Raw genomic sequence first — 21,581 nt, 5'->3', positions numbered from 1 at the left:
GTTGACGTGCCTGGGCGGCACGTCGCAGAGAATTCCTCCAACCATTCCTGGAACAGTTCCCGAGTGTCTCTTGAGTAGCACATGCAGTGTTGTTGTAGCTGTTTTGGTTCCCAAGGCGGGTGAGGGAATATCTTTTATTGGACCAACCTCTGTTGGTGAGAGAGACCAGCTTTCGCGCTTACACAGAGCTCTTAAACACAGCAAGAAAGGGAGAGGGGGGAGATACAGCAGGCAGTGACCAATCAAGCTACAGAGAGAGAGTCAGGTGCTTTGGTTTACATTTGTCTTGCTTCCCCTGGGCTTCAGCCTTTCATCAGCCGAGGAGATACGTAAATGGAGTTAAAAATTATCTAGCCACAGAAAACTTATCGCCAGTTACACAGGCTGTGAAGAGAACCACCCTTTGCATTCCACCAGGATCTCCAACCACTTTCTAAACGTGAACTAAGCCGTGTCCACCACTGATCAATATTAATCTCCCTCTTTTATAGATGGGGAAACTGAGGCACAGAGCAATTATACAAGGTCACTGTCCACTGTAATGGGTTTGAACCAGAACAGACCCTGATCTGAACAGCTTGGACCCACCTCTACGTTTAAGCCTGGATCACCTTTCCTGGCTCTTTATTCAGCATCAAGTAGTTCTGCCTGAGTCCCACTGACCTCCTTTTTAGAGAATAACGTCTCATTTTTGGTCCCCTCCCCCGTGTGGGAAGTGTCTGCCAGCTTTATGGTTCCCTTTCATCATCTGCAAATCCTCTCAGATCGCCTCAAATTCGCCACGTTCTCCACGGGCCTGCCCAGCCTTTCCTCCAGACTTAAACTAGCTGAGGATCTGGGCCTAAGTGAAGTCACTGGAGCTGGGCCCACTTACACCTGCTGCGGCTCTGACCCTCGCTATTTAAACTGGCTCCGTGGTTAGTCTTCTGAAGCTGATATTAGCAATACAGGAGAGGCCAGGGATTTCAAATGCAAGGGACGGGTCTTTGACCCCTCCTTGGCACCAGTCCAGCAGCATAAAGGAGATTTAAAGCAACACCTGATCCATGTAGGTGCAAAGATTGCTTTGGTTTCCTGGTGTTGGAGGTGTTACAGATTGGGCTGGGGTCAGGGAGGGGGCCAGAGCCCTGGCCAGCAAAACACTTACCCACCAGTGAGAGTTGGAGCAGCCTCGTGGCTGCTCTAACTTGCATTGAGTGCGGTTTGGCCCCCAGCAGCCTCAAGGATCAGGGGAGAGGTGGGAAAGTGGCAGAAAGCCACCTGTGCTTTTACCCCCACTCACTGCAACAAGCCAGGGTGCTCGGGCCAGTCGTGAGATCTGGCCCTAAGATTTTTATCAGGGCGCTGTCACTTTAAAAGGTTTTGTGCATGGTCAGCACATTGGAGGCTCTTACGGGAAGCAAGCCCAGAAGGCAGAACAGGAGGGCAGCATAAAATATGGCAAGAGAGTCCAGCATGAGCGTGGGCTGAACCTCGGCGGAAATTTAAACAAACGGTCCCTGTAATGGGCCAGATTCTGCTCTGCTCTTGCGCTGCAGCGAATCAGGAGCCACTCACTGAACTAAACAGAGTTACGGTGGTGTAAAGACTGTGTGAGGTCAGAGTCAAGCCCAGGGACTTCCGCGGAGCTACTCCTGGTTCACGCTCCCGCCTGGCGTCCGGGAGAGGAGAACTGGGCCCTGTGGTGTGCTTTTCACTGAACACAAGGCTGGGCCAAGTTGGGGGAGTGACGTTCTCCCTCTGCAGACCAGGGGCAGGGCAGGAGAAGCCTGCTCAAATGCCCTGCCACGGGGCCTCCTCCACCCTGCCCTTGGGAGACCATCCCTAGAGGCCAGAGGGAGTTCATGGACCATGGCACGCTGCTAGTCCTGAGGCTCCATGCATTTCTGGACATTGCCCAGATACCACGGTGATGGGTGATGCACTAGAGCTGGGCAGATACAATAGAGCAGAATGGTCCATCCAGCCCCTGGCCTCTCTACCGAGACTTTGCAAAAAAGGTGAAGGGAAGAACAGAGACGGTGGTTTGAGGATGTGGGAACCTGCCCCATTAGGAACCAAAGGGACAGGACAGATTCTTCCCATAGGCCATCTGACCGGCACCATCAGCTGGTTACGCTGAAGTTTTAATCAGAGAGACGGTTCTGGCAAATTCACTGGGATTAAATGGTTTGAGGCCTGAAGGGTTTATTTGCTGGGTCTGGTTTGTGCAAAGAGGAAGGTGGGGACAGGGAGCCTAAACAGATGCCCCCTTAGTCTTGTCCCCATCCTCCAGGGCCGTCAGACGAATTAACAGCCACTGGCTGTGCTTGCATTTGCGAGGTGGACTTTCCTTCCAGTGAAGAGGAGTAATTTACATTGGGGCAGCCTAGCCAGTGCGTGTGTCCATCCAATACGTGGAGTGAGCGATTCCGGCTGCCTGATAAGAGCGGAGCGTTAGGACTGCCTGTCTCCCGATGCCCAGACATGACGTAATTAAGAAGAGGCCTCATTAGAAATTATTCTGGGAACGCTGTGGGAGTCTTGTCGCTGTGGGAGTCTTGTCTTGCCGCTGCCTTGCATACCAGCAGCCCGAAGGAGTGCAGATATTTTTCTGGCTCTGGGAGCGGGCAGGCCCCAAGCTGCTTGGAGAGAGATCTGGAACCTGCCGTTCTCCTGTCCTGGTTAGACGGGCTGGGGAGCTGGCCCGAGTCAGCGCACGCTTGGAAGGGATTGCCGGTGCAATGGCATTTTCCCCACTGATACAGAACTCGGTGGCACCAGTCATTGAGCTCAGAGATGGGGAGGCTCCAGCCAGTTTGGGGTCTTCTGTTTAGTTCAGGACAAGACGAGAAACTCCTGCTCTGCTGGTCCAACCCCCTTGCAGTGTTGATCCCCCCCCCCCCCCCCCCGATTCAAATTATGCCCAGTTTAAGGTTTCAGTTAAAAAAAAAAGTTAAGGGCCAGATCTTCAGTGGGTGTCAATCAGTCTAGTTCCACTGATGTCAAAGCAGCTACACGGATTTACACTAGCTCAGGGTCTGGCTCTAAATTTCTAGCCCTTATGGTTGTGAAGGAAACTTTCCAGAGAAAGCACTGTCTAAAGCGGTGGTTCTCAACCAGGGGTACGTGTACCCCTGGGGGTACGCAGAGGTCTTCCAGGGGGTACAGCAACTCATCTAGAGATATGCCTTATTTTCCAACAGGCTACATCAAAAGAGCCCTAGCGAAGTCAGTACGAACTCAAATTTCATACAGCAACGATTTGTTTATACTGCTCTATATACTGTACACTGCAATGGAAGCACAATATTTACATTCCCATTGATTTATTTTATAATTAGATGGTAAAAATGAGGAAGTCAGCAATGTGTCAGTAATAGTGAGGCGGTGACACTTCTGTATTTTTATGTCCAATTTTGTAAGCAAGTCGTTTAAGTGACGTGAAACTTGGGGTATGCAAGACAAATCAGTCTCCTGAAAGGGGTACAGTCATCTGGAAAGGCCCCCCACGTGAGCTGGGATATGGGAGGTCTTGCCCCTCTGGGGTCAGTACAATAATTGCAGGACATGATATGGACAACTGCCTAAATGTCTCCTATCTCCAGCTTATCTTTTCCTGTTCAGAAAACTAGGAAATTCAATGGCAAAAATCTATCTTGGGGCAGAGTTAAGGAGAGCCACTGGTCTAAGGGACCATCTACACCCCAAATGAAGGTGTATGTGTAGCAGGAGTGGTTAGGCATAGCCACACTGGCTTTAATCTAGCACATAACAATTAGCAGTGTAGATGCAATTGGCCAGACCAAGCCTTGGCCAGCACCCAAGTACCCACCCAGAGTCCCTGGTGGGCTTGTCCGAGGTAGCAACGTTCGCTAGCCACTCAAGTCTTCTCTGCTCTTGTTACCCGCACTAGCTGAAGCGGCTGTGCCTACCAGCAGTACAACTATCCCTGGCGCAAACGTACCCTTGGCCTGAAACAAGAGTTCAGCGAGGGGTGTAAACTCCCCTTTCCTCTCAGTGGGGCACAAGGTCCTGCAGACAACACAGGCCACAGCCTAGAATCTCCATAGTCTACATTGTCCTCTGTAGGATGCGTCCTCCCATCCTGCCCCAGGCCCCACCCCAGGGTTACATGAGAAATGGGCATGTAGGGCCCTTGATGTCCTCCCTACTGTGCTCCTGCTCTCAGGGGATTCTCCCCTGACCCCTTGCGGTACATTTACAGGCCCTAGGCTGCCAGGAGCAGCACCAACCCCAGTATCTATCAGTTCCCATCCTAAACTGCTTAGCACTACTGTGCACTGTTAAATAACTGCCACCTTCCACCTCAGAGGTGGCTGCATTTCAGTGGTGGGCAAAGTGATTCCTGGCCATAAGCACCACACGAAGCCCTCTGGGATCCTACAGGAGGGAAGGTCCTGTCGCTAATGATACTGTTATAGCAGGAAGGAGCCTTCACTTCCAGCTGACGTGCGGCTGCAGCAGGGTGCCCCCGAGTGGGGCAGGGAGAAGCAGCATTGTGCGCGATTCACAGCACCCCCTGTGGTCTATGATGCTGCAGGGCTCTAAAATGAGACGAATCTGGCAGTTCCGTTTTGTCCAGGGTCTGACAGTGGCCGAGCACCAGCTGCTGCGGAGGAAGGTGTAAGACCTGTTCAGTCTCTCAGCGGAAGGGGCCTTGAGGATGGAGTGGGGTGAAAAGTGGATGTAGGGAGGGGGGGATGGCGTGGCCCCGTTAGGAATGCATAGGGCACCCTACAATCATCCGTAGCAGAGGTGACCCTGCTGGGTGTCTGCTCACTTTGCCGCTGTGCTCGGCCGCCCCTTCGGAAGCGGACGCAGCGCTGCAGAAAGCATCTGGCCATCTGGGCCAGTTCGTATTGCTCACCAGTGACACTGCAGCCTGCCTCCCACGCGGAGAGCGAGCCAGCATTTCCCCCTGAACGTGGGCAGCGTCCTGCAGGGGAGACATTCTTCTAGAGCGTGTCCTTGCTGAAATCAGCCGGTCGGTCTTTTTGTTAAGGGCTGATCCCTGCTCCCGCTCAAGTCAAGGGGAGATTTGTGATGGTCTTTGGGGGCAGCAGAATTGGGTTTGAAGTACGGGGAATAGGGACCGGCTTGGCAGGGATCTTTGGGGAGGTGCTATGGGTTTTCGGAGCCTTTGCAGAGCAGTTGTAATAACAGATCTGCTCTCCTCATACCGGTTACTCCAGCCCGGAGCTGAAATGCCAGGAGAAAAGCTGTGGGGAACACCTCTAAATCCTTCCCTCTTCTATTCTTTATCTGCCGGTGACACATACCCACCCCTTGCTCCCCTCCAGTCCTGCTGCCAAAGTAATCTCCTGTTCCTGTCACCTGGACCACGTCATTGTCTGATCCCTCCTCTGCCTCCCACGCATTGTCTGCATCACCTGCACGGCTCCCTTTCCTGTTTGCATCTCGCTTCTCATTTCTTCTTGCTTGCTTTGCCCAGGCCCACCTCTCACCCACTCTGTTGCCTTCTCCTCCCATGCTCTCTCCTCTTGCATAGCCGTGGCTAGGTCTGATCTGAGCCCCGTTCTATCCGCCCTCCCCCAAAAGGTCGGAGTGGTGGGTGCAGGCTGGTGATTTGGATTTTGGCTCGTGGAGGTTGGTGATGGGGAGGCGAAGCAGACACCTGACGGATCATGGTCATGGCAGTGTGAAAAAGCTGGTAAAGAGCCCGATGACTGTGGTTTAAAGCAGGGGCGGCCGAGCCCTTTGCCCAAGGAGACGCCCCTGGTCTCTGCCCATCTCTCCCGTTATTAGCACCGGCGGAGGAGGAAATTCCCCCATGTTTGTGTGTGTGTGTGTGTGTCACTCAGGGGCCTCTTTTCCCTCGACAGGTCCGTACTGCGGGAATTCAAACCCCACGCCTCTGGTGATGAACTCCAGCTCAGTGACCATCTGGTTCAACAGCACCACGCACCGCTCAGGGCGCGGCTTCCTGCTCTCCTACGCTACCAGCCAGCACCCAGGTACAGACACCCTGCAGCCACACCATGGGGTGAAGATGGTCCTGGGGAGCGGGGGAAGGGACAGGACACAAGTTGCACAGCAAGGATCCAGCCCCCCCTCCATGGGGACAGAATGCCCGCAGGCAGGAATCCGTGCCAGCGGATCCTCCCCCCCAGCACATCACCGAGCCCAGCTCTGGGGGGATCCTGCTGGCAAAGCTGGGGTGGGTAGGCCAAGAGGATCCCTCACTACATCTATGCTCTAGTCCTTCTCCTGAGTGGGATAATCAGGGACAAAGGACTCAGAGGTCCACAAATGACGCCGTCTCCCTATCCACAGGGCATTCGGGTTGCTGTTACAACCACATTTGGGCTGACAACAGGATCTGGACCCAAAACTGTTCCCCACCTCCCACCCCCATTATTCAGACTTGCCAGCAAATTAAAAGGTCCCTTAGTCACACAGCTCCCCCTGGACACCTGCATGCTGACCCTGTGATTGAGCTGTGCAAGTTGTTCCGGGCTCATGCCAATTAACCCTTTATACCCCCCCCCCCCATCATGAGTTCTGTATTCGCCACACACGTTACAGAAAAAAATATTGCAGGGATCCCACTTAAAGAGCTTTGCAAAATGATATTGGACTACTCATCAATGTCCACCCTCAAAGCCAGGTATCTTTGTTACCATCCATTAAACAGGGCGGGGGTCAGAGGGAGAGAACAATTACAATAAACAGACCTCAAAAAAAAAAAAGGATGTGCATTCACTTTTCTAGACACAATAACGTGACAATTTTAAAATATGGTACTTCAGGGCCTCCCAGGGCTAGAACTGAGTGCTGGGGCCCCATGAAAACCATGGAAATCGCCCCTGTCGCATCCTTTCTGATAATACTGTGACAGGTTGGACCCCTATAAGATGCCACCTGATATACTGGGACACCGTTGAGCCTGGCTGTTCTGCCAGCCTGGGCCCCCTTTAACCGGTCTTGCTGAGCCAGGCTCTTAAGCCTCCTCCAACACAGACACAGGCAGGGCCACACCCCGCTGCAGAACGACACAGACCCAGAGATCAGCTCTGGGAAGACTCAGCTAAAGGGACTTGCCCCAGCACTCAGGTGCCCACCTCCCCTGGAGTGCAGACCCAAAGGGATATTATGACATCTACCTCCTCCCTCAATGTGGAGGAAGGTATGCAGCCTCTTCCCCCCCAGTTATGAATTACACAAACTGGGTTATATTATGATAAACGTATTTCTTGTTTAACAATAAAAAGGGGGATTTTAAGTGAATATAAGCGATAACAGACAGAACAAAGCAGATTGCTAAGCAAATAAAACCAAACACGCAAACTAAGCTTGTTTCACTAAAGAAATTGGTTACAAATAGTCATTTCTCACCCTAAATCTTGAATTTAGGCGGGATGCAGAGTTTCTGTAGCTCAGAGTTCCAGTTATTTCTTCTAACAGACTGGCCCCGTCTCAGTCTGGACTCACCCCTGCCTTTCCCTTCAGGTTGGTTTCTTTGACCCTTCAGGTACTTTCAACAGTCTTTCTTCTTGGGTAGGCCAAAGAGGAGAGTCTCATTTGTCTTCCTTCCCACCCTTAAATAAGATTTACAGAAGGCGGGAATCCTTTGTTTCCCAGACTTGATCCCTCTTCCCTTTCAGTGGAAAGTTACAAGAAGTCCCAGATAATGTTCAGTATCAGGTGACAAGACCACCTGATCTAGAATTGTCACAGCTATGGCCTCCCAGGAGGGAGAGAGATTAGTATCTTCACAGTCTTCTTGTTCCTCTTGATGGCCCATCAAATCTGATGGCCTGTCCTCTGGTGGGTGTCTTCCCAATACACCCCCACAGTTGTAATTGTTACATAGTCCATATTCCTAACTTAGATACAGAAATGATACATGCATACAAATTGGATAATCACATTCAGTAAGTCATAACCTTTCCAATGGCACCTTACATGAGCCATCTCAGTTATGTCATAACCATATTTTCATAAGGAATATGGACTGGAATGTCACAAGTACAAAACTCCCAGTCCCAGCTCTGCCGGGCTGTGACAGACCTTAAACCTGGCTCAGGACTGAACCCAGCCTGGGCCTTGAGCGGGTATAATTTGAAGGGGGCAGGGGTGGAGAAAGGGGAGGGATTCCACATTTAGGAGAGGAGGAAACATGTCTGCAGTAGGTGGATTTCAAACTCCAGTTGGGATCTGTTAACTGCTAGGTGGTTTGCACTTTATCACACGGATAATGCCTTACAAAATACCACTGAAAGAGGGGACTCACCACTGGCATGCCCCCTCCTGGCGCAGCCGGCTCTCCACTCCTGGCGCCCCAGCGGACAGCCACTCCGGCCTGCGGTGGTCTGCTTCCTGTGACTCAATCCTCCAGCCAGGTCACCTTTCCCCCTCCCCCTCTTCCAGGGGGACAGAAAGTCCCACAAATAAATAGTTCAATAAACTTGTGTCAGCAGCCCCTGACTCTGGGCCCCGTGTCTCAGGGCTTCCAATAGTCCTTATCCCTTGTAGTTTCCTCTGGAGGGACTCCAGAGTGAGCAGTCAAGGTCTGCTCCTGCCACTCCTTGCTGCTTCCCGGGGCTTCTTCTGACCTGGGCCTGCCTCCAGGCCCTTTTCCTCAGCCCCTTTCCAGGCTCCAGACTCCTGTCCAGCTCAGGTAGCAAGCAATTCCTCCCAGGGCTTTCCCCCTGGAAATCCAGGTCCTGCCCTTTTATCCAGGGTTCACGCCTTGCCTCTGGTTTCACCAGATCGCTCCTGGCCTGGGGTCAGTGTTTCCATCTCAGGAGCGGATCCCAAGAGGGGCTCTTCCCCTGGGCTGGGCAGACAGACTTCCTCCCTACCCTCAGTCTCTGTGCTGAGCTCCTCCCTTTACAGAGACCCAGCTGGGCCTGATAAGCAATTGATTTGCCCACCCTCCAGGTGCCATCCTGTGGGCTAATTAAGCCTTCAGCCTCCCATTAGCCTTTGGCTGCCAGTGGAGTGACAGTAAGAGGGGCCCACCCCATCACAACCATATATGTGGTGGTGTTATCCGAGTGATTATTCACTTTTGACCACCTCCCCCGCACTTGCCCACTGGTCCATCTCCCTGGGACTTCTATTCTACCATCCCAAACCTTAACAGCCTCAAACAGCTGCCGTAAAAAAACCCCAGAGTCACAGAAAAATCTCCTTCCCTTCCCAGATATGGAATTAGCCCCCAAAACATCACAACGGCCCCAGGCAGGGCAAGGATCGCCCACTAGAGAGCCGTAAAAACAATGTTCGGGACTCAACTGCTAATGTGGATTTTCTGTGCCCCAGGGAGTCTCCAGATTTTGCACAGAGTGCAGGGATTGTCTCCTGGATGTTTCCGATCGGGACATCCACCTCCCCTGCCATTCACACGCAGGCAGGTCGCTTCCCCGCCCGTCGGGGATCTCAGACTCGCCGGCTGCTTCCGTGGCAAAGTCGGTTTAGGAAAATACTGAACGGCTCCATCTCTCCATGCCATTTAGTAGCCGGAAGTAAGGAAGGCAGTGCCATGTAACCAGACAACACATCAGGAAATGCCACGCAGTCCACCAGTGGCCACCCCCACCACTCCCCCTCGCTAGAACCTAGGTATAAGCTGTAACCTAGGGAGCATGTGCAGAATCCAACAGGCCGGGTGTGGTGACGGGGTTTTATCAGCTGTCATTTGGGATGCTGAGCGTTATTCATACCGTTGTCACTTGTGAATAATGCAGCCGTCCCAAAGTCAGAGCTGGCTAATCCTTTCTCCCCTGCCACACTCTGTGGATTTGATGCGTGTGAGTGTGTAGGTGCGTGTGTATGGTGTACACACACACACACACACACACACACACACACACAGTGCCTGATTCTTATGTACACTAAAGCCCCTAAGTGCCATGCTGGCAGTATAAAGGGGTTGTAAAGAGGGCACCGAGCACCTGTGCTCTCACTTCACAACCCCTCTCATACTGGCCTGAGTGGTGCGACGGGGACTTAGTGCGAAGGAGATTCGGGGCCCTACATTCTGACCCTTCCAGACATGCAGCTGGCGTCTGATCCTGAGGGACTTGCACATCAGTCGCTGGGAGTATGCCACAAACATTCATGAGTCACCTTCTGTTTTCCTCCGTCCTCTGTGGTTTCTGGAGGAATGGTGAGAGTGGGTGGGTTGGGCCGGGCTGCCGGGAATCCACCGACATTGGATTGCAGTGTGTAATTTCCTTTAGAAGAGACAAAGAATAACAGCTTGGGTATCCCTGTGGCTTCCCTAGGGAATACGCCACAGGTCCTTGCATTGTTCAGCATGGTCCCATTCATAAGCTAGCAGTTTGGCTGCTAAACATTGCCAATACCTGTGGAAGGCAGTATCCGCTGATGGTTAGAGCAGGGCCTGTGGGTCAGGACTCCTCCCTTCTATCTCTGGCTCTGCCACAGATTAGCTGTGTGAGTTTTGGCCAGTCACCAATCGGTGCCTCAGTTTCCCCATCTATAATATGGGAATAACGATACTCACCGGAGGGATTATGAGGCGTGATTCATTTTTCATTCGAGGAAACACTTTTGATGGGTGTGAGGCGCGTAAGAGCCTTTGAGGATCTGGGCCTGAGCGATCACTGAACGCCACATACAGAGCCTCTGTCGTGGACACAGACGTAGAACCAAATTGCTGCCCCAGAGAGCTAACAATCTAAGTAGGCAGATAAACTCCAGCCTAAGGTGACCGAAGCTGAGATCATTTTGAAGTCAATGGGAAGTTAGAACATGGCCCTTTGTGAATGACTGTTGGGGTGATAATGGTGGTATAACACGGCATTACCGTGTGGGTGTAACATGGGCAGGGTGCAGCATAGGCCACTGTGAGACCATGCTGAGCAAGAGGGGTTTATAACACAAACCAGGGCTTTATTGGTGGGTGTGAATCTGCTGTCGCTCAGACGGGAGTAAATCAAGAGTGACTCATTGCACTCCCTAGAATTGCATCAGTGTCAAGTCTCTGAGAAACAAACAGCAAAGCAGTCTGCCTCTGGGTATGTGAGATGGGGGAGGCCACTGGAATTCTCTGTCTGTCTGTCTTTTAGATCTGATTTCCTGTTTGGATAAGGGGACGCATTACCACCAGGAACAAATCAGGTGAGCGGTTTCCGACGGGGAGTCTATTATCTGAGAATAAACCAAACCCATCCACAGAGTAACTCCGCTGACATCAGGCAGGGGGCATCTGGAGAATGTGACAATTTGCACTGATGTAACTGCACTGATGCGCTTACACTGGTGCAAATTTCCATAATATAGATAGCCCCTAGGAAGCCAGATTCCGGGGTTCTCTGCCACTGACTCACTGAATGGCCTTGGGCAAGTCACTTCCCCTGTCTGTGCCTCAGTTTCCCCCCCTCCTAAATTGAGGTAGGATCTGCCTCCCAGGGGGATTGTCAGGCTTTGTAATCACTGGTTATAAAATACTATGAGATCATCCAATAAAAGGTGCCAATAGTGCAGATTATTCATGGTTATTAGCCACCCACCAGTGGATTCATTGCACGGGTGAATAATTTGTAGTAATTTATCTGACAAATGTCACCTCCTTTCCTATTCACAAACTGCCCATGAACTGATCATGATTTCCTCCGATTATTGGTTATTGGCGATGCTCTGCCAAAAAATAGCTGCCAATAATTCTCTATCTACAGCTCTTTTGTGAGCAGCCCATTGTGAGTGTATTTGATTTTCAGAACCCAAACTCCTTTGGATTGGATACACGGGTCCCGTGCTATCCTTTCTGTGTCCTAACGGGAGGAGCATAACAGAGTCAGGTTCCTGGTGCGAATACTCACCATTACAACTTCACCATTCACTTTCTAGGAACATTTCTAGTCCATTGACATTCACTCGGGCGGTGCCCATTCCTGCCGGGGAACTTGATCATTAGGATATTTGTGAGGAGTGAGCCCCAATTGGCACGAACAGATTAAAAGCCCATTGGTCTGAATGGAATTTGAGGGGAAATGGTTTGCGGGTTTGGCCCAGCTCTTTCCAGGACCAGGGGATGCTGTTCATGGGATGAACCCGATGGGTCTGACTTGACTTCCCCATGTACAGTACATCACGCAATCCACCACCATGCTCCCCCTTCCTGGTAGCCTCAGTGGAGAGGGCAAGAATGACACTGAATATCTCAGAGGCTGGTTGGACAAGCTTCTACTGCTCTGTCTGTTCTGAGCATAGAGGGCAGGTCCAGCACCTTCCATCAGATCCGACTTTGCTAAATGAAAATAACGGGGGAGGAATAAATCTCCAAGCCCCAGGGTCATCGGGGATGAAGGGAAGCCCAGCTGCGCTGGAGAAGAGCTGAGAGGTCATAACCTCATCCAGGGTTCTCCTTTGTCCTGTGTTTCAGCGTTTTCTGCCCGGCGGGCTGCAAGGGAGTCACGGGTGACATATGGGGAAACGCGAAGCAGGGCTACCGAGACGTGAGTACCAACCTCAGTGCTCCTCGCAAAGTGACCGGCCCTGAGCGGCGGCAGTAGGGGAAGTGAGTCCCCTTCCAAGGGGAGAGGGGCCACGTCACAGGGGCCGCCACGGGCACGGCTGCCTTAATCCGTCTCTTGTTGGCAGTCTCAGCAGGGAGGCCAAGAGTTGTACTGCTGGAGGGTGAATTCCCCAGGGTCCTCCAGGTCAAGCCCATTGGCAGGGGCAATGTGGGACAGTATGGCCATGTTGGGTCTGATCCATGGGCACCCGGCGTTCTGCAGAGTCCAAGGCTGCCGTTTCCACCACTCTTTGCGCCAGAGCGAAATTCACTTAAAAAACTAAAGGGCCTGATCCTGGTCTCGCTCCAGCGCAGCTACTCCTGATGGCACCGGTGTGAGATCAGAATTGGGCCAAAGTCTTTATAAAGCAGAGATCACAGTCTGTGTGAGCCAGACTCTGGTCTTGTCAATCTGGAAAAGCTCCACCAAAATCAATAGTGTCGCTTCGGGTTTACACCACTGCTAGTGAGGCCAGACGCTCTCTTTCCCATGGAATTGCCCCTTCTGGATTGGAGCCCAGGCTGGGCTCTCTTATTGGAGTTTTCTCTCTACCTCCCTTTCACTCGCCGCTTCCGTGCCCCCTCCAGACCTCGGTTCTCTGCAAGGCGGCCATCCACGCTGGAGTGATCTTGGATGAGCTGGGAGGGCAGCTGACCCTGTCTCGGAAGAAGGGGATCACGCTCTATGAATCAGCCTTCGCCAATGGACTCCATTCAAAAAGGTGAGCAGCCAACACACTTGATTACTGAGCTAGTAGATATGGTTGGGCCGACCTCCTGTGGGGTCCATGCCCCTCCAAAGGACGATTGGCCCAGATCCTCAGACTGCAATGGAATTAGGTTGATTTATACCAGCACGAGACCTGGACCGCTGTTTTTTAGAGGGACAATGTGTAGCTCAAAATCAGAGAGGACCAAATCTTGCAGTGTTTACTCAAGCAAAAGTCCATTGAAGTTTTACCTGAGTGACGGCGGCAGAATTTGGCCTGTATTTTCTTTGAAAGAGCCGGTGAATGGGGCATCAGAGAAGCTCTGGGAGATCTGGGTTCTGTTTCCAGCTTTGATACTGACCTGCAAGTCGCTTACGCCCAGATTTTTAAAGGTATTTAGGAGTTACTGCGTTCAATGTTGCAACATCTAACTGATTTAGGAGCCCATCTCCCAATGGGATTCAGGCACCTAAGCAGGGACGTGCACAGGAATAAAAATGTGTCCACTTTTGGAGGGGGGCTTTCTGTGCCCCACAGCTGGAGAAGCTCGCTCTCCCCCTTCCTCCCCCTCCCACCAAGGCCGGAGGAGCCGGCTCTCCTCCCCTCCCCCACTGCCCCAGGGTGGTGGAGAAGGCTCTCCCCCTCCCGCAGCCAGCTGGGCTGGAAGAACTCACTCTCCCTGCCCCGGCCCCAGAGGAGTTCTGTGACCCCAGTGATTGGGGGGGCGGTGCCCCTGCTTCCCCCCCGCTCCCGCGCACGTCCCTGCACCTGACTCAGCTAAGCAGAGCACCATGGCGTGCAGCAACGCTTAAAGACCTTTAAAAACCTGGGCCCTTATCTCTCTGGGCGGCTGTTTCCCAAGCTGTAATGAGACTTGTCCAATTCATGGGGTGGGTGAGGCTCAATATGTTCATGAATGTTTGTAAAGCCCTTTGAGCTCCTTAGATGAAAAGGGCCATAGAAATGCAGATCATTAGTAATCAGGGAATAGAAGCCAATTCTGATTTAATTCCAACAATACAATCTAGCTGCTTCTTTACCGAGACAGTGACTTGCGTCAGCAGCGTCATGTCAATCTCATGTCGCCAGCAGCCTGCCTGACCAGTCTGGCAGCTGGCGTGTACAGGGCCAAACCGCCCCATGTCTGATGCAGAGCGTGTGGTCGGCCCTGGTGGAACGAGGAACTGGTCGTGCTTTCTAGGGAGTTAGATCTGGTGCTGTGATTGGCAATGGCTGAGGTTGTGGGGGCGGCATGGGGGTCGGGAGCGTTTGACATCAGGGCGGGGGTCGTAATCAGAGAGTAGATGTAACGCCACTGAATTGGGGAGCAGCACCCATTTACACCCACTCTGATTTTTGCCACGGGTGTCAAACATGGTTTTGTTTCCATCACCTCGAGGTGTCACAGCAGGGAAAATGTGGTGCTCTGTGATGGTTATTCCTTCTTGCATGTGGCCTGGTTCTCCTCTCGCTTGCACCGGTGTGAATCAGGAGCGACTCCACTGAAATCAGTGAATGTAACAGTCAGGAAGGAGAGTGAAGCCTGACAACTGCATTTTACTCTGAATTACACTGGGGCAAATTTGGGGTAACTCTACCGACTTTGGGGAAGTTATTCCAGATTCACGCTGGTGTAACTTACCACGGCATTGACCTCAGTGGAGTTACATCTGAGCTACGCCAGCATGAGATCAGAATCAGGCCCTCTCTGTCCGCCTGTTTTGTAATGCTCTCCACCCATTTTTCTTTGTACAGAGGGTCCTTATCTGAAAAGCGCCTCGTTTTTCACAAAGGTACGTCCTTTTCCATTTCTCCTAGAATAAGCCCAACCCGGCTGCTGGTGAAATCAATAGCAAAGCTCCCGGCAGCTTCAGTGGGAATAGGGGGAGATTCCCCGGGGCGGATTCTCCTCTCACTTACACCGGAGTAAATCAGAATGAACGCCAGCCAAGTCAATGAGCCAGGTCTTCAGCTGGCATACAGCCGCTCCCTTGCAGTTGAGGGACCTACACCAATTTACTCCAGCGGAGCACCTGGCCCAGCAGAGCTACGTCAGGTTAAAAGGGGGGCACAGAGAGGCAGGCCGTCAGGCAGGTGCAAGTGTAATGCACGTTTTGTGATGACCCTGCGCTGCGGGCTGTGCTCTGCCAGCCGTGCTGACCTTTGGCTGCTGGCGATGAGCGATCAGCTTGACAGAGAGGCTCCCAGCTGGGGAAGATGAATGGGCTGAATCCAGCCCTGCCGCGGCATGGAAATGAAGCCCGGCTACCCCTCTGCTAAGCGGGGCAGGCTTTGTCACTGGGGATGAGGATCAAAGGAGGAGACGGCAAGAGGAAGGCAGCTACTGCCAGGGGCTAATGCTGAGTCAGGTGGAGCTGCCGGCTGTTTGCTGGGGCTGCACCGCACGCTGGGCTGGGCCACAGAGAGAGGAATTTTTCATTAAGACCCATCAGACTCCCCCTAGCACATTCCCTCTGTGGCTGAGCCACTGTGGCATAAAGGCCCCCGCTCCGCTGTGCCCAGCCCCCCCTCACCCCGTGACCTCCCGCCTCGGCCGGTTCTTCCGCTTGCCTTTCAGTTTTACACCTCCTTTTCCAGCCTGTGACCACGCCCTCGAAGCCGCCGGCTTCAACGCCTCCTCCTCCTGGCACGAGGTGAACGCCATGGGGCAGTACACGTCCTGGGCAGCGGAGCAGGCGGCGTTCAGCGCCCACGGGAGCTCGTGGGCTGCCGATCCCAGCTCAGAGACCGAATGGCTGGACATAGATCTGGGCGGAAGGAAGAACATCACAGGTCAGTAAGTATCAGAGGCTGTTCTCTTCCTCCAGGACTGTACTACCGCAGATAGGAGCAGCTCCTCAGCTGTGTAAACCGGCTCAGCCCCCATCACTCCAGCATAGCGATGCCTGTTTAAGGCCAGATCCTCAGCTCTGGAAACTGGCGTAGCTTCATTGACTTCACTGAAGCTCTGCCAATGTCGGGGTATAAATCACTGCAGCCCCATTGCTTCCATGTAGCCGTGGCAGTTTACAGGCTTTCCCGTGAGTCCCAGCGAAGTCCCTCCAGAATCTGTCTCACAGTCATATCATCCTGAGCCCACTAGCACCGGAGTAAATCAGGCGTAACTCCGCTCACGCAGGGGCGGTTGCACTGCTGGAAGCCAGGAGCAGCGTGAGAGGAGAATCGAGCTCCGCGTGCCTTTGATAGAATATACAGAGCTAGAGCCTCAAATGGTGCAAATCGGTGTCGCTCCCTTTCCTTCAATGGAGTTAAGCTGATTGACACCCGCTGAGGACCTGGCCCACGTGTGCTGCTGGCCTGAGGCCTTGTCAAATAGTCCTATAGCCTCAGACCCCTCCCGCTTCCTACACTGTGCCCCGTGCAGCAGCTGTGAGGGTCACATGTCAGATGTACGTAGAGCTGAAGCCCATAGAAGTGGAGGGGAGTCAGTGGGCATTGGACCAGGCCCCGAGCGAGCAGGTGTAATTGGTGTTCAGTGGGTGTGTGCGAAATGAGCCATCCGGATTGTGGTGGGGGTGACAGAGGCAGGTCCGGGGTCAGTTAAAGCAGGCGGAGAGGATCTGCTGTGCCGAACCCCTCGGCGGAGAGCCCGCGGCTCTCCTTGTGCCGGCTCTGTACCGCCGCCGTCGGTGGAGTTCCTGCTGATTCATGCTGGCATCAGCGAGAGCAGAATCAGCCCCAGCTCCTTGTCAAGCCACGGCTCTCGGGCTGCTCCCTTGGTTGTCAAACCCAGCAGGGCTCAGCGGCCATGCGGTAACTCACCCCACCCTCCAGACACCAGAGCGCCGCTTCTTGGGAAATCTTGGCTCATCCTCCTTCTTCCATTGTCCCAGCTCCCCCCCCGCGCCAGGAGATATGATTGAGGCTAGATTTGGGGTGCTCTCTGGCCAAGTGGCAGCCCACAGCCTGGGAGTACCCACATTTCTGGGGTGCAGGCGCTTTTCGCATAAGGACTCCCTGTTTAAAGGAAAAGAGATGGACAGCATTATAAAAAACAAAGTTATGGGGAGAGACTGGTTTGAGATTCTGATCTCATACTGGTGTAAAGCAGGTGAAGCCAATGGACTCATGCTGGATTAAGTGACCCTGGTGTAAATCTGGAAAAAACATCACTGAAGTCAATGGAGCCACTCCAGATTTGCTCCAGTTTAACTGGGAGCAGAATTAGATCCTTCCCCTTTCATCCCTTCTAGATCCCTATCCACCCACACGTTTTCCTCCCCACGGGGCTGTTGGCCTTGTGTGCACGGGGTCACAGACCATATGATTCCGCTCTCTAGCCCTCTCATTCACTCTGGCCTTTTCTCCTTTTTCACTGTCTCCCTTTTCTCAAACTTGATTTTTCCCTCCTTTCTCTCTCTCTTTTTTCTGTCGTTCGCTCTTTTCTCCCCCTCCCCGCCTCTTTCTCCCCACTGTCTCAGGGGTAGGACTGGCCACCTCGGGGCTGAACAAGTTAATGTTTTGCTTGTGCATCAGCGGCCAGCAAATGCCCTTTGTTTCCAGAGCCCTGACCAAAATTGGGGCTTTTGTGCGGCGGGCCCAGAATGCCTGTGTTAATTGGAAGGAGGAAAATGGAGGCATTGTGAGGCGGGCGGCTGGAGGCTGAGTGGAATGCAGGCCGGGAGTGCAGTTGGGGGGTTATCTGTTCATCCCAGGCGGGGTGAGAGGAGCCGGCTTCCACAGAGCTTAGACATGCAAACCCAGTGGCATCTCAGCTCAGCAGTTTGCGGTGGGAGATGCCGGAAGGCAGGTGGGGGGAACGGAAAGGAGGGATTCAGACAAGAAAGGAAAAGGAGCTGAGACGTGGGGCGACGGCAGGTTCTTACGAAATTCCTAGCAGGAGACGACTGGAGGGAGAGAGAACCTAATAATGACTAGGCTCTTCAGGGGCTCTCAAGGGATCCATTAATTCCCCCCTACACACATCCTTCAGGCAGTATCATCACCCCCATTTTGCAGATGGGGAAACTGAGGCACAGAGGGGGACATCACACAGCGAGTCACTGGCTAGAACTCTTGATGCCCAGACCCTTGCTCTTGCCTCTATTCGGGAAGGAACCCAGGAGTCTTGGTTTTTTCCTGTTCCAACCGCTATATAATAACAGCCGCAGTACCAAAGACATGGGGGGATTCTGCCATTAAAGTGAGAGAGCTCTTCATTGCCTGGTGTCAAGGGCCAAATTCCAATGCCTGCTTAGGGCAGTGGGAGTCTGTCCATTGCCATCAATGGGAGTTGGATCAGACCCACCCTCCGGGCGGGATCTCTACCCCCATAAGTCTATGTCTCTCTATCAGACACCAACCCCAAGACTATTTGAAGACCCCAACCGCCAGTGGGTGCCTTCACATGAGTCCTATATCCTGTTCCGGTGTTACCATTTCCTGATTTCATTGTATGTGTTCCAGGAATTATCACCAAGGGATCCTCAGATAAATACAACTTCTACGTGAAATCCTACCAGGTTTTCTCCAAAAAAGATGAGTGGAAGAATTGGAAACCCTACAGATCCAGCAGCGGGCAGGAGGAGACGGTGAGACTGTGTGGCCTGACAAAAGGAGGTCAGGTGGTGGCGAGAGCAGAGAGCATGGTGGGAATTCTACAAAGGGAAATTTTACAGAATCTTTCTAACATTAGCCTGTTGGCTTGGTCTGGTTGCAGAACCTGCAACAGGAGCTGGGGTATTTCGCTCTGGAGTCTGGATACAGATGCTTAGAAATAGATTCTGGTCTCTGTTACTCCACTGTAAAACTGGAGTAACTCCACAGCATTAAATCAGTGGAGTTGTTGTGGGTTTCCACTGGTGTAACATAGACCAGAGTCTGGCCTTTGGAGATGCTTTCCATTACTATAGTTCTCAAACATTAATTAAGCCTCTCTATACCTCCTGGTAGCTAGGTCAGTGTTGTAAGCAATTGCTGCCGTTAGGACTTTATAGCTGTCCTTATCCTGCATATCACAGCCTCTTGGAATTTAACAATGACAGCAAGGACAGAACTGGAGTTTCCTGCTCCAAAAAGCACATCCCCCTAAGCTGAAGAAGAATCCCTTTTGGTCGTTCGGAGTATGGGAACTATGACCTATGGTTTGGATTCCATGCAGCGGAAGGCAGTGGTGCACATACACACTAGCATATGTTAAGCCAAGCTGGTCGCCTGCCATATTTACTATTCTTTCTACACATCGGGATGGTTTGTTCCTGCAACCTCAATAAGGATTCTTTAAAATACAGCCAGCTCTCCTGGAGGGAGTAGAGGGAGGCGGGTTGTGGGCGAGATGAGGAAGTGGCAGAAGAACAGACCAGATCCTGGGTTGAATTCTGCTCGTCACCCCCGTGTAAACCTGCCGTGACTCCACTGACTTCAATGGCGTTAATGTGGATCGACGCTGATGTGACAGCTCAGAGGCTGGCCCAAGGCAGGTGGTTTTAAACTGGTTCCGCCGGTGTCCGGGGAGAGCCGGCGGGATTGCTCAAGGATGGGAACGATGGGTTCAGACAGCGGGGAGGGGGGGAAGGGGGGAGTGATGCTCTGCATGACCCCGATCTGCTTTGCTGACCCCACCCCCCACCCCCCCGTTATCTTCCTCTCGTTCCCCAGGTCTTTGAGGGAAACGCCGACAGCCTCCAAGAAGTCTCCAACGCGTTCATCCCCCCCATCCAGGCCCGCTACCTCCGCATCGTGCCCCGGAGCTGGAACCAGAGGATCGCCCTGAAGGTGGCACTACAAGGCTGCCAAGTGGCTCGTCTGAAGACGCTCCGGCCCTACGGTGAGAGGCTCCACTGGGGCTGATTGGGAGCAGAGGGGGCTGCCCAGTCAGACTGAAGTGTGGTTACCACAAGCCTGTGTTGGCGTCATTGCTGCATGGCTCTTGGGTGCAGGGGCTGCCCTCCTCTCCAGTGGCTCCCTGGGTGCTGAGGAGATGAGCCTGAATCCCAAGACCGCTCTGCACCGGTTAGCTAAGGATTAAAGCACACGCTTTGCAGCCAAGGCGGGGGCAGATGGAGATGAATTCCATCCAAGGGACAGAGCCAAGTGGCAGCTGTCTCTGCTTGTAAGCTAAGCTGGGTTGGGCTGCCTCGTGCCTCATTGGGGAGACTTACACATAGCGTGCAGAGGGGTTGGAAGTGAGCCACTCCCCCAGGTAAGGGCTGGGGTCCTTTCCATGTGTCCATTAAAGATCCCAAGGCAGGTTAAACCTGGCTAGATCCTCTTTAGCTAGTGCATCCTGCCACTCTAAATTCCCCCTGCAGTTTCAGCTTGATTTTCTTTCCTTCCTGTCCTCAACTGCTGTGTAACATTACAGTGTTAGACAAGCTGCCATCCACCCCAGAGGTAGCTGCATTGCAGCAGAGGGATGAAAAGCACAACCAAGAGGGTTGCCATGGAGTCAGATAGTGTTACCATCAGCTTGGAACAACCAGGCTTCCGCTGGAAAACAGCCACTTCTGCCCCCTATGGCCTGCCCCGTGCTGCTGTCTAGAGAGCGGGGTAGGTTCAGGTAGACACAGGCCAGATTCTTTGCTGGAGAGTAGTTGATTGTTCATTGCTTGCGGCATGTTAATGGTGCTTATTAAACTGTGTTGTTTGCAGTATCCAGTGCCCCAAAGGAGGTTCCCATCCTGACCAGCATCCCCACCGCTCGCACCCCGATCCCTGGAGTCGCCATAAATCCAGAGAAAGCAGGTAGGTGCAGCTCAGTGGTCCTAGTGGTCCAAGCTGGGGGGAGACTTATCTTCAACTCTGCCACTGACTCACTGTGCAAGTCTGAGGAAGTCAGTCATTTCGGGACCAATTTTTAAGTTACTCACGTGAACCAGTACACGGGCAACCCTGGGATGAATCTGGGCATGCAAATCCAGGATGTGCAAACCCAAGTGGCCAGTTAGATCTGTGGTCGGCTACTGGCTTGTGCAGACACCTGATCTGTGCACACTACAGAGGCAGTTGTACCTGCAAATTAGGCTCCTGTTTGCACATGCAGGTTAGCTTATGCAATTGGATACAGATATTTTAAACCAGCCAGGGTGTTAACCTTTGTGCCTCAATTTCCCCACCCAGAATGTGGGGATAATAATGCTCTCTTGACAGTGGAGCCATGCAGGATAAGAAAGACATTTTCAATGCGCAGCTCGACATCCAACTCCCCCTGCGCAATCAGTGGGAAGTGGGTCCCTAACTCCCCTCTGTTCCTTTTAGAATCCCCCCTCGTTAAGTAGCATGTATTGAGCACTTTGAGGATACAGGCTCGTCCCCAAACTTCTGTGCCACTGCTCCTGCTGCAGCCCATGAGAGCAGCATTAGTCCCTTACGGCGCTATCAGCATCTGTTACTTGGTCTTG

At 52.8% G+C, this 21,581-nt stretch overlaps 1 protein-coding gene and 1 long non-coding RNA gene across 8 annotated transcripts in view; one reads left to right on the top strand and one right to left on the bottom strand.

Annotated features, from left to right (window-relative positions):
* Window positions 1-13,106, bottom strand: part of LOC103306150 (uncharacterized) — a 44,935-nt gene extending 31,829 nt beyond the window's left edge. The window contains exon 1 of the long non-coding RNA XR_010594687.1: window positions 8,258-13,106. This is a non-coding gene — a long non-coding RNA (uncharacterized LOC103306150). The remainder of the gene's footprint in view (window positions 1-8,257) is intronic.
* Window positions 1-21,581, top strand: part of LOC101940879 (discoidin, CUB and LCCL domain-containing protein 1-like) — a 63,718-nt gene that overhangs the window by 32,117 nt on the left and 10,020 nt on the right. For 4 of the 7 annotated variants that reach the window (XM_042857299.2, XM_042857297.2, XM_065577257.1 and 1 more), the window contains 8 exons: window positions 5,847-5,978; window positions 12,380-12,452; window positions 13,100-13,233; window positions 14,977-15,014; window positions 15,820-16,014; window positions 18,649-18,773; window positions 19,840-20,008; window positions 20,833-20,925. In XM_042857299.2, coding sequence (XP_042713233.2) covers window positions 5,847-5,978; window positions 12,380-12,452; window positions 13,100-13,233; window positions 14,977-15,014; window positions 15,820-16,014; window positions 18,649-18,773; window positions 19,840-20,008; window positions 20,833-20,925 — 959 coding nt within the window. Of the gene's footprint in view, window positions 1-5,846; window positions 5,979-11,063; window positions 11,116-12,379; window positions 12,453-13,099; window positions 13,234-14,976; window positions 15,015-15,819; window positions 16,015-18,648; window positions 18,774-19,839; window positions 20,009-20,832; window positions 20,926-21,581 lie in introns of all 7 variants that reach the window. The other 3 variants (XM_005286164.4, XM_065577256.1, XM_065577259.1) reach the window with 1 other exon arrangement.

Source organism: Chrysemys picta, chromosome 23, assembly GCF_011386835.1.
Source record: "Chrysemys picta bellii isolate R12L10 chromosome 23, ASM1138683v2, whole genome shotgun sequence".
Lineage (NCBI taxonomy): Eukaryota > Metazoa > Chordata > Testudines > Emydidae > Chrysemys > Chrysemys picta.
Note: the sequence above shows the minus strand (reverse complement) of the source record. Positions and strands in the feature narration are given on the sequence as shown.